The sequence below is a fragment of the Bos indicus x Bos taurus genome, chromosome 5 (genome assembly GCF_003369695.1).
Source record: "Bos indicus x Bos taurus breed Angus x Brahman F1 hybrid chromosome 5, Bos_hybrid_MaternalHap_v2.0, whole genome shotgun sequence".
NCBI classification, from domain to species: domain Eukaryota; kingdom Metazoa; phylum Chordata; class Mammalia; order Artiodactyla; family Bovidae; genus Bos; species Bos indicus x Bos taurus.
The window spans coordinates 35437657-35453958 of NC_040080.1; the positions used below are offsets into that span (position 1 = coordinate 35437657).

Sequence of the window (16302 nt, forward strand, 5' to 3'; positions counted from 1 at the left end):
ACAAGTCAATATGCATAATATTAAAATAAGATTTACCTCTATCGTAGGATCATATTCATCCACAAAGTGATTCTGAATTAGCTGTATCGTCAAGGCACTCTTGCCTACGCCACCAGCTCCAACTACCACAAGTTTATATTCAGTCATTTTCAGCAGGCCTTATAATAAAAATAATGAAAATGTGACTAAATTAGAACATGTGCCGCACATGAGGTTAATGTAACCCAAACGCTCTATCAATACACAAATTCACCTTTATATGGAAAATTTTCAAAATAACTTCACAAAATTCAAGGAAACACCAGTTGACAACAGAGGTGTATTGCAATGAATTGTAGTTTGTTTACTAACTCCCTCATCAGCATTTGAGAACAACGCATTCAGAGTGCACAGTTCTTTTACCTTCGACGCAGGCTGCTCTATCTAAAGAGCCAGTAGTCTGCTGTTCCGCAGCAGTTAATGGCTCTCGAAGGAGCAAGCCATGACTTCGCTCAGGACAAGTGTTGAGCGCGCTGCTCTATGTCCCGTGGACACAGCCGCACAGAACTTGTTGACAGCTACCACCACAGTATTCCTCACTGATGTGGGTCCCTAAGAGTTACAAGTGGATACGCTGAGTGTCTCTGTTGGAGCCGACAGCTATAGAAAACTTTTTAAAAGCATCATTATGGTCATTCTCCAGGACAGTTAGCAAGAATCAAATTGGGGTGGCAGGAGGATTGTCAAAGCTAGACGCTATGCTGGGAAAATAAAAACTGAGACGCCAAGCAGATGAGGACGATATCTGGTGACATTTTAATCTGTAGATTATCTGCTAGGCAAAATAATGGTGTAAAAAATAAGAGAACTTTGAGAATTGTGAACTATTCAGCATAGATCATCTGATCATCAATCACAATATATGCTATTATTAGTGCTGAAAAATAGCACTTTGCACAGAAAATAGAATTAAATAATATTTAAAGACAAGCATGCTTTTAATGAGAGAATTTCTAAAAGATGTTAGTTATATCACAGTAACCCACATGACTTTTACTCTCTGCTTGTCATATATCAACTCCCAACAGTAGCAATAAATATCAACAACACGTAAGGTTTAACAGCACCAACACAGACAATGTTTTTTAGTTAGTTTCAAACTCTTTGAAATGAATGTATCTACTTTAATCTCCTTTCCCTCAATAACTACATTACTATAAATTTAAGTCATGAACTGGCAGTCAATGTCCAGCAACGTACTATAGGGTAAGTAGTTCCAGATTAATCAAAGTGCAGATATACTATACAAACATTATACACATGCAGCATCCCATTTACTGAACCCCACCACATCCTTGCTCTGGCTCTACTTCCTGAACCCATTCCCAAAGAGCAGACAGGCCCAGCAACTGCTGTATCACAGTTCCTCATGGGCCTGCTCTGTGCCACCTAGGCTTGTCTAGGGCCACCGCCAACACACATTATGTCCTGTTTTGCTCCCTCTTTTCATTCCTAATATTGGCCATAGCAAATGTGATAGGTGAGGATAATCACAGCAAAATGTATCCTCTAGTTCCCTGCCCACCCCACCCCTCCAATAAAATTTGGATAGCCTAGAACAGTAGTTCTGAAAATGTGGTGTAGGAACCCACTAGGGTTCCTAAGACTTTTGGAGAGGGTCCAAGAGGCAAAACCTGGTTTGATGATAATGGTATGTGGTGATTTATCCTTCCCACTCTTATTCTTTCACAAGTGTATACAGTAGAATTTTCCAGACCTGTGATCACAATACATTGACTACAGAAGCAGCTATGAGGATCCAGCTATCTTCTGCTAAGCCATACAATTAGAGAGATTTGTGAAAGTGTGAAACAATGCCGCTCTTCTTGCTAATTGTTGCATTTGTTTTGGAAAACAGTTACTTTTCATTAAATATTCTATTTCTGTTACCAAGTAAAGGGCTATTTCTTTTTTAAAATGAATTAATATTGTTTAATTCTCCATTCTAATTTCTGTTGTGGCAATATTGACACACTCCACATTGGCATCTTCAGTAATTTTGGAGTCCTTATGGCCAGTAAGTGAGCTAGTCTAGGGGAGATCGTGGACAAATACTGGATTAGTGCTTAGCTTGTACATACACATGTGAATTCTCAACACCACACACTTTCTGGTCTACTTTTTTATGCAGTGGTTATTTCTGAAAAAAATCTTTGACTTGGATTTCAAAAAATCAAGTTTCTTTAAATCCACTAGACAGAAATGGGTTCCCATGGAAAATCACAGGCCAAAGGAGTCCCCTGTGTCCAAAGCTACATAAGCTAGTAAGGGGTGGAACTGGGACCAGAACTGAGCATTTCATTCAGGCAAAAAAATGTTCACTTTTTTGGTCATAAAAAAAAATGAATTATCACTTCATCTACTGTCTCTTAAAACCAAGAATGCCTGTGGACGGATACAGTCTAAGGTAAACAGTACTGCTATCAACCATTTTTGACGTCTCTAGCCCACTATACGATCGAGTCAGCATTTCGGACCTTAGTCACCTAAGAACGACATCACTCGTAAGGTTGATTCTGAGATGATGACTATGAACAGAATTTTTTCCCTTTGTAATTTCTTTTGAACGATTTTTTTTTCCATTACAAATATAACATGTATAGTAAGTAAGAACTAGAAAATGCTTTTTTGTTCTTAACCACTCGTTTTGGTGGATTATCAAGATTTAAGAAGGCCAGTTTAGGACTTCACCTGCACCACTGCACATGCCTCAGAGTATTTCAGGCACTTGGCTGGCAGATTGCTACAATTAACTTCTCTTGTAGGTCGCTTTGAAAAAAAAAAAAAAAAGGCCTGAGAACCGTTTAGGAGTACTTTAATAACTCCTGGGATGGGGGTCAAATTTGTACGCATAAGGGTAATTCAGAAGGCATGGGGGAAAGGAAAACAGGCAAATTAAACTTCACGTGCAATTTTAACTACTGCTGTTTACACTCAACTAGCAAGGAAAGAGCCCTGCTTCTGCTGTGCGGGTTTGCTGTGTGTGTTTTAACTTGACAAAGCAAAACAGACCTTCTGGGATTAACTTTTTCCTTTACACGAAGTCCAGGCTTTACGTTGCAGGGTGTTGGCCACCTGTTCTTTCACCACCATCTCTACCTCCACCACCTCCTTTGTGGCCACAGCAATGTCACAGCCCATACGGGGGGGGGAGGGGAGCCGTCAGGAACTCGGCTGCAGATGCATTTTTTCCAAACACAATAACCTCCATCAGTGGTCTCTAAGCACTTTCCCCTGCGCCTCCAAAACGCGACCTCGCCTCTTACTCATCTATCCCCCCTACACACTGAAAAAGGACCACAAGCCGTCCAGTCTGCGCTTGGGGAAGTTTATACCTTCGTCCCAGAGATGAGAGATGCAGCAGAGAAGGCAGCAACCGGGGCAGCCCAGTACTAGGAAGGGAGGAAGAGGTGCGGGAGCGGAGAGGAGGGTGAGGGAAGGACGGCGAGGGGGAGGGGAGGCCGGAGCGCCGCGGGAGTAACCTCTACCGCACCCGACCGCCCAGAGGGGCGGCCCGCCCGGCCCGCGAGTTTCTCCCCGGCCGCCTCCAGCCGCGGCTCTCGGGGAGGAGGAAGGAAGGGGTTCCCCGTCCAGGAAGCAGCCCCAGCGGCGGCCGCCTCCAGCCTCACCCTCCTCAGCCCCGCACCGCCCATTCCTCATTCCCCGCGTCGCTGCGTCTCCCCCTGCAGACCGCCCCCCCGCCACCGGCCCCGTCCGCCCGGCGGCCCGCCCGCCCGCCCAGGCCCCGCACCCGCGCCCCTTTCCCGCCCCTCCAGGGACCCCTAATTCATTCACTCGCCGCCGGCCCCGCCCGGCGCCGGCGAGGAGGGTCGGGACCCCGGCAGGAGCCGCGAGGGGTGGTCCGCTCTGTACCTCTCTCCCGCACCTGGGAGCCGCCGAGCCTCTGGCCCCCGCCGCTGCCTTCAGTGCCTGCGCCGCGCTCGCTCCCAGTCAGAAATGGCGGGGGCCGGGAGTACTGGCCGAACCGCCACCGCCACCGCCGCCGCCGCCGCCACCGCCGCCGCTGTGCCTCCGCCGCCGCGGCCGCCGCCTAGGAAAATCGAGCTCCGAGCGCACCGATGAGTTCGGGGCCGGGCGGCCGCAGAGGGCAGAGCTATCGATGCGCTCGGCGCTCGATTCCTCTCCAGACGGGAGTGCGGCTGAGGGCGGTGTGGGAAGAGGGAAGAGCGAGCCTGCTAGAGCCGCCGGGGAGAGGGAGGGGGCCGGCCCGGGCCGGGGAGGGGGCGGACCAGGTCGGCGGAGGAGGAGCGGGGGCGGCGCGGCGGAGGAAGCGGGCGGCTGGGGCGGTGGAGGGTGGGGACGCGCGGCCGGCGTAGTGGGAGGGGGGTTGGCTCTGGGAGGTGCCTGGGCGCGCGCGGGTGGGGGTGCCGGCGGATCCACGCGGGGCCCGCCCCCAGGCTCCAGCCGCAGGGCGGGCCAAGAGCCGCAGACTCGGACCCCGGCCGGCGCGGGCTCCGTACCCCGGCGATGCCGAAGCCAGCGCCGCCCGCCGCTGTCTGGTCCACACGGTGGAGCTGCAAAAATCCCGCCACCCCTGGGGTCGGCCTGCACTTGGGTACATTCATTTACAATCATTTATTGCAAGTAAATAAACATGCAGTCACCCAAAGTAGGAGGCGACTTGGGGGACCTCGGAAGAGACCTGGCCGCCAGTTCCCTGGCCCGGAGATTTCTGAGCACACCTTGAAGACTACCACTCTCCATAATCGGGGGCTGAGAGCTAGCCCCAGGCCCAGACAAACGCGACAAAACCTTTCATCACTAATTAAGAGGGGGGCGGGCGGGGGAGCGGCGGATCTGTTGTTTTCTGTTGTTATTTTTATGTATATTTCGAAGCCATCGCGGGTCACTCAAAACCGCGACCTCAGATATACCTAATGGCACCTGACAGCACAAGCAGACGACAGACTATTTTTAAATAGAAGTGCCCTTAATAGTCTAGACCTGAGGAGAATCATTCAAACATTAATTAGAAGACAGATTAATCAGTTAACGTTCGGGGAGTTAGCACGTTAAACAATGGAACAATTAAACATAACTCTAGCATGCCCAGAGTCTGCGTTGATAAACTATCTGTAAATGTTTGAGGGACTTTTTTAAAAAATTGAGACCTGGCAGACCGGCGCCTATACCCAGTAGGGCCACCCATCTGAGTCTCTACTCGTAGGTCTGTCCCTCTAATCCGCATCGTAAAACACGAATAGTTATTTTAAAGCCCAACTAGTATGTCTGTACTAGTTATGTGAATGTTTATAAGTTTGTATAATCTTCCTCTATTGAACCTTTTTTAATATATAATGACTTTCTTTGTCTCGTAACTTTTTTAAAGTCTATTTTGTATAATCTTAATATAACCACCCGAAGCTCCCTTTTGGTTAGTACTTGCATAAAAATGCATAGAATATCTTTTTTTTTTTTAAACCTATTAATGTCTTTGGATCTAAAGTGAGTATTTTCTAGATTGCATATTGCTGGAACATGTTTTTATTTTATCCATTCTGCCCATCTCCGGAGAAGGCAATGGCAACCCACTCCAGTACTCTTGCCTGGAAAATCCCATGGACAGAGTGGCCTGGTAGGCTGCAGTCCATGGGGTCCCTAGGAGTCGGACACGACTGAGTGACTTCACTTTCACTTTTCACTTTCATGCATTGGAGAAGGAAATGGCAACCCACTCCAATGTTCTTGCCTGGAGAATCCCAGGGACGGGGAGCCTGGTGGGCTGCCGTCTCTGGGGTCGCACAGAGTTGGATACGACTGAAGCGATTTAGCAGCAGCAGCAGTATGTCTGTTAACCTAGGCCTTTCACCAGCTGCCCCCTTTTCTTCCTTCCCCTTACGTGGGCTGTACTCTGCCAGGCTGTTTCATGCCTCTTGTCTCCTGGCACCTGGTACCAGGTAGAAGAGGCAGAAGAGAGGAGACAGGAAACGGGGCAGGGAAAAGAATATGTCTGCCCTAGTTCAGGTAGATACTAAACGCACATATCATCTTTCTTAATCATCACAACAACCTCATGAAGTCAGATGCTTTTCTCTAGTTTACAGAGGAGGAAACAAATTTAGATAGGTTACAAATTGGGTCCAAGTTCACACAGCTGAAAGGAAGTATCCTTCATGTCAGATCATGTTCTGCTCAGAGTGGCTGCCGTCACGCTTAACATAGAACAAACATCTTCTCCTCGTCCTCCATGGCCTTAAATTATTTGACACCCTTACTCCCTTTCCTTTCTAAGCTCTTATCCAATAAATAATCTGTCTTCCTCACTTCCAAAGATACATGCTGGTTCCTGGCTGCTTTTTTGAAAATGCAGGCAGGCTTCTTCAGGGAATTTGCACTTTTGCTGCCTTTTTATCTGGAACACACTGCATGGTGGTTCAGCTGGTAAAGAATCCGCCCGTAATGCGGGAAACCTGGGTTTAATCCCTGGGTTGGGAAGATCCCCTGGAGGAGGGCATGACAAGCCACTCCAATAAGACAGAGGAGCCTGGAGAGCTACAGTCCATGGGGTCACAAAGAGCCAGAAGCAATTGAGCAACTAAGCACAATACAATATATCCAAAAAGCCTTCTTTAACACTTGTAAATCTTTGTTCAAATGTCTTCTAATGAATTTCCCGAAAGATCACCTGGTACTGCATCTCTTTTAAGTATTAGCAACTCAGTCATGTCCGACTCTTTGGGATCCCATGGACTGTAGCCCAACACATTCCTCTGTCCGTGGAATCCTCCAGGCAGGAACACTAGAGTGGGTAGCCATTCCCTTCTCCAGGGGATCTTTCCAACCCAGGGATCAAACACAGGTCTCCTGCATTGCAGGCAGATTCTTTACCGTCTGAGCCACCAAGGAACCAGAGCATTTACCACTTGTTCTAACACAACATACAGTTTATTTTGCTTTCTTGTCTCTCTCCTATCAGAATATAAGCTCCATAAGGGGAGGGATTTTTGTCTGCTTTACTTACCACTACAAAAACAATAGACACTCAATAAGTGCATGGAATGTTGAATAACTGATGTTACCCTGCTTCTGAACTGTGTGAATCTAAATCCTTCTTTAGACAGAATACCTCAAAGTCTCTGTAGTCTTAACAAAATCTGCTTTTAAATTTACCCACATCACCTTCTGATATACCACACCCTGGAGATTCTAGAAGGCAATGGCACCCCACTCCAGTACTCTTGCCTGGGAAATCCCATGGACGGAGGAGCCTGGTGGGCTACACAGTCCACGGGGTCACGAAGAGTTGGACACGAGTGAGCGAAGTCACTTTCACTTTTCAGTTTCATGCATTGGAGAAGGCAATGGCACCCCACTCCAGTGTTCTTGCCTGGAGAATCCCAGGGATGGGGTAGCCTGATGGGGTAGTCTGATGGGGTAGCCTGACGTCTTTGGGGCCGCAGAGTCAGACACGACTGACTCGACTTCGCAGCAGCAGCACATGATGGACACAGTGAGTTTTCGTTACTGAATGAATTTGCACTTATTTCTATGTTGCTTTGTAGTCACCCTTCAATGTAAATCACAGATGTATTTTGTCCAATTTCAAGTACATGATAAGCTCCTGTTTTCTCTGACAGCTGCTAACACAGTGTTCTCCCTATAGCTGGTGCTCCGTAAATCTTAAAAGGACTATAATATAGAAGAGGGGAAAGCTTTATATAGCACTTCTGTGCTGACTATGAAAATTCTGGCATGAGCAGAAATGTAATCTGTCACGTGTCTCAGTTATCATCTAGGCTGGAGATTGCCGAGACCTGCATCCCACTCTCTGTTCTGTGCACCCCACACCCCTGCCTCACCTCACATATTTTCTCTCTCCTAACTTTTTTCATCTATTGTAATGTAAGTATATGCACGACTAGTCTTTCTACCATTGCTCCTAAGCAGCCACCTCCTCCCTAACAAGCTTTTCTTGACCCTGGACTTAGAGTGGGTTTGCTAAGTCCCTTTAGTCGTGTCCGACTCTTTTTGACCCTCTGGACTATAGCTTGCCAGGCTCCTCTGTCCATGGGATTCTCCAGGCAAGAATACTGGAGTGGGTTGCCATGCCCTCCTCCAGGGGATCTTCCCGACGCAGGGATAGAACCTGAATCTTTTATGTCTCCTGCATTGGTGGGTGGGTTCTTTACCACTAGCGCCACCCAGGAAGCCCAGACTTAGAGCTGCTACTACTGCTGCTGCTAAGTCACTTCAGTCCTGTCCAACTCTGTGCAACCCCATAGACGGCAGCCTACCAGGCTCCTCCGTCCCTGGGATTCTCTAGGCAAGAACCCTGGAGTGGGTTGCCTTTATGTGTGAAAGTGAAGTTATTCAGTCGTGTCGGACTCAGAGCAGTGGGTCTTAAAGCATTTCGTGAATCATCAGGCAAATTTACAAAAATGCATGTTCCTAGGCCCCTGATCCAGATATCCCATTCAGTTGGTCTAAGATGAACCAGAAATCTTAATTTCTGAAAGTTGAGAAACTCTGATCTAGAAATACTCAGATTCCTCTCTCCTTGGCAGTTGCACTTTCTGCTAGCTTTCTTTGCCTGAGTTGCATAGTCTCCCTGACTTTGTCTTTCTTCACCCGCCCCACCCCCACCCCCCCAAGGACACACAGACCCACACTGATAATGATGCGGCAAGAAAAAAGGAATGACAAAAAGTATTAATATAAACTTTGGTGCTGTCAGACTTGCTCTAAGAGGTAACTGAAGTTTCTACCTTCTACTGTTATACATTCCTGGGCAGGCAGCCACCTACACATGTACCCACACTCACATCATTTTGCTCCTAATGAAGATCATGGGCTTCCCTGGTGGCTCAGGGGTAGAGAATCTGCCTGCCAATGCAAAAGATATGGGTTTGATCCCTGGGTTGGGAAGATCCCCTGGAGAAGGAAATGGCAACCCACTCTAGTGTTCTTGCCTGGGAAATCCTATGAACAGAGGAGCCCAGTGGGCAATAGACCCTGAGGTCACAAGAGCTGGACACAACTTAGTGACTAAACACCACCACCCAATGAAGATCATACTTACCCTTTCCTTCATGGGGTACTCCCTGATAGAATCAAAAGCTAAAGCAACAGGGACACCCTTGTGTTAGTTGGGCTCTTATGAGATATAAAATGCCAGGACATGTCCACAATACTGCAAATGCTGAGGATTTATTTAAAGAAAATTAGCAAACTTTAGAAAATTGTATCATATCATCAGCCAGAACTCCCATTTGTTCCAGGAATCAACTGCAGCTCTTGTGATCCAAAATAGGCTCTGGTTGCTCAGCCCCTCTTTAACAAGCATCTATTGCCTATACTCCAGTAATTTTGCCATTCTCTCAAATCCACATCCCCTTGCTTCTTTTTCATAGTCTCAGCCTGTACTGCCATCTCTGCTTCTGGTGACCACTCCCTGTGACTTGTGTTTAAAACATCCCAAGAGAGAGGATCTGAATGTATCTATCATTCATTATTCATTAGGATGGGCCTTTATGGGACATAGTTTTCCTGATGTGCTACCTGATTGGTGACTTGGTCTTCTTTATGCCTGCTTAGAGACCACTGAAAAAGATGGGAATACCAGACCACCTGACCTGCCTCTTGAGAAACCTATGCAGGTCAGGAAGCAACAGAACTGGACATGGAACAACAGACTGGTTCCAAATAGGAAAAGGAGTATGTCAAGGCTGTATATTGTCACCCTGCTTATTTAATTTACATGCAGAGTACATCATGAGAAACGCTGGGAAAGAAGAAGCACAAGCTGGAATCAAGATTGCCGGGAGAAATATCAATCACCTCAGATATGCAGATGACACCACCCTTATGGCAGAAAGTGAAGAGGAACTAAAAAGCCTCTTGATGAAAGTGAAAGAGGAGAGTGAAAAAGTTGGCTTAAAGCTCAACATTCAGAAAATGAAGATCATGGCATCCGGTCCCATCACTTCATGGGAAATAGATGGGGAAACAGTGGAAACAGTGTCAGACTTTATTTTTCTGGGCTCCAAAATCACTACAGATGGTGACTGCAGCCATGACATTAAAAGACACTTACTCCTTGGAAGGAAAGTTATGACCAACCTAGATGGCATATTGAAAAGCAGAGCCATTACTTTGCCAACAAAGTTTTGTCTAGTCAAGGCTATGGTTTTTCCAGTGTTCATGTATGGATTCGAGAGTTGGACTGTGAAGAAAGCTGAGCGTCGAAGAATTGATGCTTTTGAAGTGTGGTGTTGGAGAAGACTCTTGAGAGTCCCTTGGACTGCAAGGAGATCCAACCAGTCCATTCTGAAGGAGATCAGCCCTGGGTGTTCTTTGGAAGGAATGATGCTAAAGCTGAAACTCCAGTACTTTGGCCACCTCATGTGGAGAGTTGACTCATTGGAAAAGACTCTGATGCTGGGGGAGATTGGGGGCAGAAGGAGAAGGGGACGACAGAGGATGAGATGGCTGGATGGCATCACTGACTGAATGGATGTGAATTTGAGTGAACTCCGGGTGATGGTGATGGGTAGGGAGGCCTGGCGTGCTGCAATTCATGGGGTTGCAAAGAGTCGGACACGACTGAGCGACTGGACTGAACTGAACTGAGAGACCACTGCCTTTGTCTGAGTGCCAATCCTGGGTCCAGACAGTGGTGGCCAAGCAGCAGGATATGTAGCAGGGAAAGTTAAACAAGAGGAGCCACCTATGGATGTTTACATGGACCCTCCATCAGTTTTCTCAGATGAGTTGCTGAATAGGTGCTATTTGAAAGTGAAGTCGCTCAGTCGTGTCTGACTCTTTGCGACCCCATAGACTGTAGCCTACCAGGCTCCTCTATCCATGGGATTTTCCAGGCAATAGTACTGGAGTGGATTGCCATTTCCTTCTCCAGGGGATCTTCCCAACCCAGGGCTCGAACCCAGGTCTCCCACATTGTAGACAGACGCTTTACTGTCTGAGCCACCAGGTGCTATTTAGATAGGTTTTTAAATTAATTAATTTTTGGCTGCTCTGGATCTTCGTTTGCTTTGCACGGGCTTTCTTCAGTTGTGGCAAGTGGGGACTACTCTTTGTTGCAGTGCGCAGACTTCTCATTGCAGTGGCTTCTCTGGTTGCGGAGCACAGGCTCTGGGTGCACGGGCTTCAGGAGTTGCAGCACGCAGGCTCGGTAGTTATGGCTCGTGGGCTCTAGAATGCGAGCCCAGTAGTTGTGCCACACGGGCTTAGTTGTTCTGGGGTACGTGGAGTCTTCCTGGACCAGGGATCAAACCCATGTCCCCTACATTGGCAGGCCGATCCCTATCTACTAAATTACTGGGAAAGTCCTGAATCAGATCAGATTAGATCAGTCGCTCAGTCGCGTCCGACTCTTTGCGACCCCATGAATCGCAGCACGCCAGGCCTCCCTGTCCATCACCAACTCCCGGAGTTCACTCAGACTCACGTCCATCGAGTCAGTGATGCCATCCAGCCATCTCATCCTCTGTCGTCCCCTTCTCCTCCTGCCCCCAATCCCTCCCAGCATCAGAGTCTTTTCCAATGAGTCAACTCTTCTCATTAGGTGGCCAAAGTACTGGAGTTTCAGCCTAGCATCATTCCTTCCAAAGAAATCCCAGGGCTGATCTCCTTCAGAATGGACTGGTTGGATCTCCTTGCAGTCCTGAATAGGTGCTATTTATTTCCCTTACCCAGCACATAGTCTCCTCTGGACACTTATTGCATCAGACTTTGTGTTCCTTTTTGGCCTATCTGTTTTCTCCACTAGGTTGTTAATTTCTCGAAGTCCTTGCCCCGTTTTACTCTGTATCCTCATCGAAACACCTCTATGTAGTGAATGAAGCTATAACAAAACTTCTGCCTTGTCTCTGCGTAGTCACTTTGTCTCCTCTAGCTAACTTCTCAGACCATTTCTTTTTTTATCTATTTATATCTTTGGCTGCACCCGGGCTTAGTTGCAGCACGTGGAATCCTAGTTGCCGCATGCAGGATCTTTGCCTGTGGCACGTGAACTCTCTAGTGGCGTGCAGTCTCAGGAGTTGCAACTCGTGGACTTAGTTACTCTGAGGCGTGTGGGAGCTTGGTTCCCTGACCAAGGATTAAATCTGAGTCCCCCTCACTGCAAGATGGATTCTTAACCACTGGACCACCAGGGAAGTCTCTCTCAGATCATTTCTAAATGAATGTCCAGTCATCTTCTTGAATGCCTGTTAAAAACCCAAATTCCCCATCTTATTTCCCCAAGCTACTTCCCTCTCCCTGTTTTTTCCCGCACACTCAATCACTGTCATGATCCTTCAAAACACTGAGATTTGAAATTTTAATGTTTACCCCTCTCTGCTTGCAAGTTCCTTTTAGTGATACTTCCTAGTCTTTTCTCATCTGTGCCTCATCTACAGTCCTTCCTTCACACCTATGTTTCTAGAACAGCTTCCTTACCTCCTGGCTTTCTTCTTTTTCAGGTCACATAATGTTGCCAAGTGAATCTTCCTTCCACATGTCTTTCATCGTCATCAACCATATATTCTGTACCGACTCCATAGAGGCTGCACTCATACAGATTATATATTTTAAAAGTGTAAAGAGTTACAAGCTAAGTTCCTAATGAGTACATAAAGACTGATCATTACCTTAGAAAATTAGAGAGGGGAAATGATCACTGGCCCCAGTTAATCCTTCACAAAGACTGACTCTTGCTTATAAATCCTTATTAACTCTATATCCAGTTGCAGCAAGTCCAAATCTTTGGCTCCCAGCTTATGATAGGACTCATAGTCCGGCACCATCCTGCCCTGAGATTTTGTCCCCTGCCTTTTCCCAAAGATGCCTTCTTTCCCTCAAAACAAACCTCCGTTCTGTGCCATAAAGCTAGGATATTATGTCTTTACTCCTTTCTTTTCACCAGGCATCTTTTTGCCTCTCTCTTTGCTAAAATTCTCTTTCTTTCAAGATCTAGCACAAGTCCTTCCTCCTATTTAAAGCTTCCTTAATTATGCCATCTCTTTTTGATCTCTCTCTTTATTATGTCATATGAGACAATCATGTCTTCCCAAGTAAATTCTAAAATCCCAGAGGCGAGAAGCTATCTTAGGTGTGTGACCCCACCCACCCAAACAAGCCTAGTTCACTGCAATTACTCAATACCCACATAATACATATAACACTCTTATCAGCAAGGTAAACATGATGAAAACAGTGTTTGCGAAAGATTAGAATGGCAGCTAAAGGCAGAAAAGATTGGAAGGAAAAAAGACCTCAGGTAAGGTGTTTTGTGGATCATGTAACAGTATGGCAAGAATAATATGTTAAGTCCCTTCACTCATGTCTGACTCTTTGTGACCCAATGGACCGCAGCCCGCCCAGCTTTTCTGTCCGTGGGATTCTCCAGGCAAGAATACTACAGTGGGTTGCCATTTCCTCCTTCAGGGGGGTCTTCCCGACCCAGGGATGGAACCCAAGTCTCTTACGTGTCCTGCATTGGCAGATGGGTTTTTTACCACTAGCACTGGCTGAATTTCCAGTCTTATGAACTAGAACAAATTGGTGAATCTCTGGGAGTTTCATGTTTAGGAATGGGATGGTGACATAAGGGTTACTGTTTGTTGAGCTCCGATGAGCCGAACAAGTTTTATACACTCTTGTAAACAAACAGCACATCTGTCTCCTATCTGTCCGCTTCTGTTTCTCACTGGGACCACTGTTCTCCAAGCCACCATCCATCATCCCTTTCCCAGGGGACAGTCAACTGCTAACAGGTCTCCTGGCTGCTATTGTTGCTCCTCTGCAATCAGGTCCCATAACAGAGCAGCCAGACTAATTCTTTTCAAAGTGCAAACTGAATCGTGTGACCAGCTCAAACTCTCATTGCACTTAGAGTAAAAGTCAAGCTCCTTCAAGCTATTTCATGGGGTTATTTTTGTTCAGTCGCTAAGTTGTGTCCAACTCTTTGCAACCCCATGGACTGCAGCACGCTAGCCTCCCCTGTCCTTCACTAACTCCCAGAGCTTTCTCAAATTCTTGTCCATTGAGTTGGTGAGGCTATTCAACCATCTCATCCTCTGCTGCCCTGAAGTAGCTTCTACCTTTTTCAGATCATACCACTCACAACCCTTCCCCTCACTAGGCTCCAGCTACACTAGCCACTTCTTTCTTCCTATTCTCTCCCTGAGGCCTCATACCTCCATTTTCCTGCCAGAGAGCCTCAGCCTGCCTTCCTGGTGTCAGCTTAACATTAGCACTTCAGTGAGAGGTTTCCCCACACCTTGCTGAATCAGCACCCCTTCACCCTGTTCCCTTACTTCTGCCCTTCAACTAATCCCTGTCTAACACCACGGTTTGCTTAACACCCATATCTGAAATTATCTCCGTCATTTGTTTGCTTGTCTCTTCCTCCCCTGAAATATAAATTTCATGAGCCAAAGACCCCTGAATCCTCAATGCCCAGAGAGAACTTAGTGCATAGTAGTCACGTCATAAAGATTTGCTGTTAGGTTGCTCTAAAAAAAATACAAGAACTAATAATAGTCCACTCTAAGTAAAGTCTTTGCAAGTTAATTTAAGTCTCTTGCTTTTGACTCTGTTTACCTAAGGCAATAGGACTTCACTGAAAGCTTGTTTTGTTTCTAAGAAAACCAGAAACTAGGTGTATTTTTTTAAAGAGGGGCTCATTGGATGACTTATTGACTACAAGCTTGATTTCCTAGATTCTGTCTGTCTTCCTTAATCACAGTTATTGATAAGCTGTAAGTTGTAAGTTTTGTGCATTCAATAGAGCTTTACTTTGCACATCAGTTGAACATTCTGGAGTCTAGGGGCATTAACCCTTTGGGACCAGGTGTCTAATTTAGTATCCATATGTCCTCAGATGATAGAAGCAAGACACTTTTTGGGGGGGAGCTAAATTCTTCTAGTCTCTGTGGAAGATTATATGTCTTTTCATATATCCAGTGAAAATAGCCATGTTTTTAAAAATAGTAAGAAAAGTAACATTGTTTTAACATGTTTGCAAATCTCTTAAAGGCCTGGCTTTACAGAAGCTAGATTTTCATATCTACTTTAGACAGATTCTCTGTTTAGACATCACACGTAACATCTAAAAAATTCCACTATACACTCAAAAGAGAAATGAAAGTGAAAAAAGAAAACAACATCTTGGTGTTACTATGAATATAGATTTGACCTTGAGGAACACCTAAAAATGTCTTCAAATCTCCAGGGGTACCTGAACCATATACTCTTAAGAACTACTGTTCGAAAGAACTGCTGAATTTTTACTGGTAAACCAGAATCACATTTAATAGAGACCAAAGCCATGGTTAACTTTTCTAAAGTTATTCTTTTACTTCTCAGAACAGGCTCTCTGAATCCCTATTAAAAGGCATCGGACTTCCCTCAGTCAGTGGTTAAGACTCTGAGCTTCCAATGCAAGGGGCAGGTGTTTGATCCCTGGTCGGGAACTAAGATCCCACATGGCAGGCAACAGTCAAAAAAAAAAAGAAAAAGAAAAGAAGGCTTCCATTGGTAATGGTGTGTAGGAGAAATTATCACTGAGGTAATATGCAAAGGTAAAACAGAAGCCCCAAGTAATGTACTTCCTTGTGATAACTGCAAACTCTTGTTTTTAGGTCAGTTTTGTGTTCCACAGGATTTTGAAGCACTTTATAAATAACAATTAATTAAACTTCCTAGGACACCAAAGGAATTATTTCCAAATATAATCTTTGTGTATTTGGCAGACAGTTTAACTGACAAAGAGAGTTTCAGGGCTTTTCCTGGCTTGAAGGAAAGTTGTGAGCAAAAACAAAGAATTTATCATCAATTTATTGTGACTATAAACACACTGTATATTTTCCAGATTGTTTTAATTTACCAGGTTTGTCAGGACTATGGATAATGTTGTTAAAATGAAAATTTCTACTCTCAGTGCCTCAACAATACTTAACTTTTTTCCCCTTCTTCTTTCTTCCTTTCTTTCTTTTTCTTTCTTTCTCTCTCCTTCTCTTCCTTCCTTATTTCCCTTTTTTGCTCCTCCCTGCTTTATTTTTTCCCTCTTCCTTCCTTCTTTTCTTCTTTCCTTCCTTTCATAATTTTTGAAAAAATACCCAAACTATGAAACTCTTCAGATATTAAATCTTAGCCTAGCTCCATAAAATACTTTGACCTTCCGAAGTCATCAACTGAGTTCAAATTCATATTGTATTCCACCCACTGATATTCAAGTCAGTTGCAAGAAAATCTTGTCACTCCTCTATTCTAAACCTCCAGTAGCTTCTCAAGTCATTC

The 16302-nt window shown here is 45.6% G+C and overlaps 1 protein-coding gene across 6 annotated transcripts in view; it reads right to left on the minus strand.

Annotated features, from left to right (window-relative positions):
• KRAS (KRAS proto-oncogene, GTPase) overlaps nt 1-4096 on the minus strand; it is a 42525-nt gene extending 38429 nt beyond the window's left edge. For 2 of the 6 annotated variants that reach the window (XM_027541562.1, XM_027541560.1), the window contains exons 1-2: nt 3913-4096; nt 37-158 (exon numbers count right to left, since the gene is read on the minus strand). In XM_027541562.1, coding sequence (XP_027397363.1) covers nt 37-147 — 111 coding nt within the window. In that variant the 5' untranslated portion in view covers nt 148-158; nt 3913-4096. Of the gene's footprint in view, nt 1-36; nt 159-402; nt 466-3912 lie in introns of those variants that run through there. The other 4 variants (XM_027541563.1, XM_027541561.1, XM_027541566.1 and 1 more) reach the window with 4 other exon arrangements.
• Between the last annotated feature and the right edge of the window lie 12206 nt (nt 4097-16302).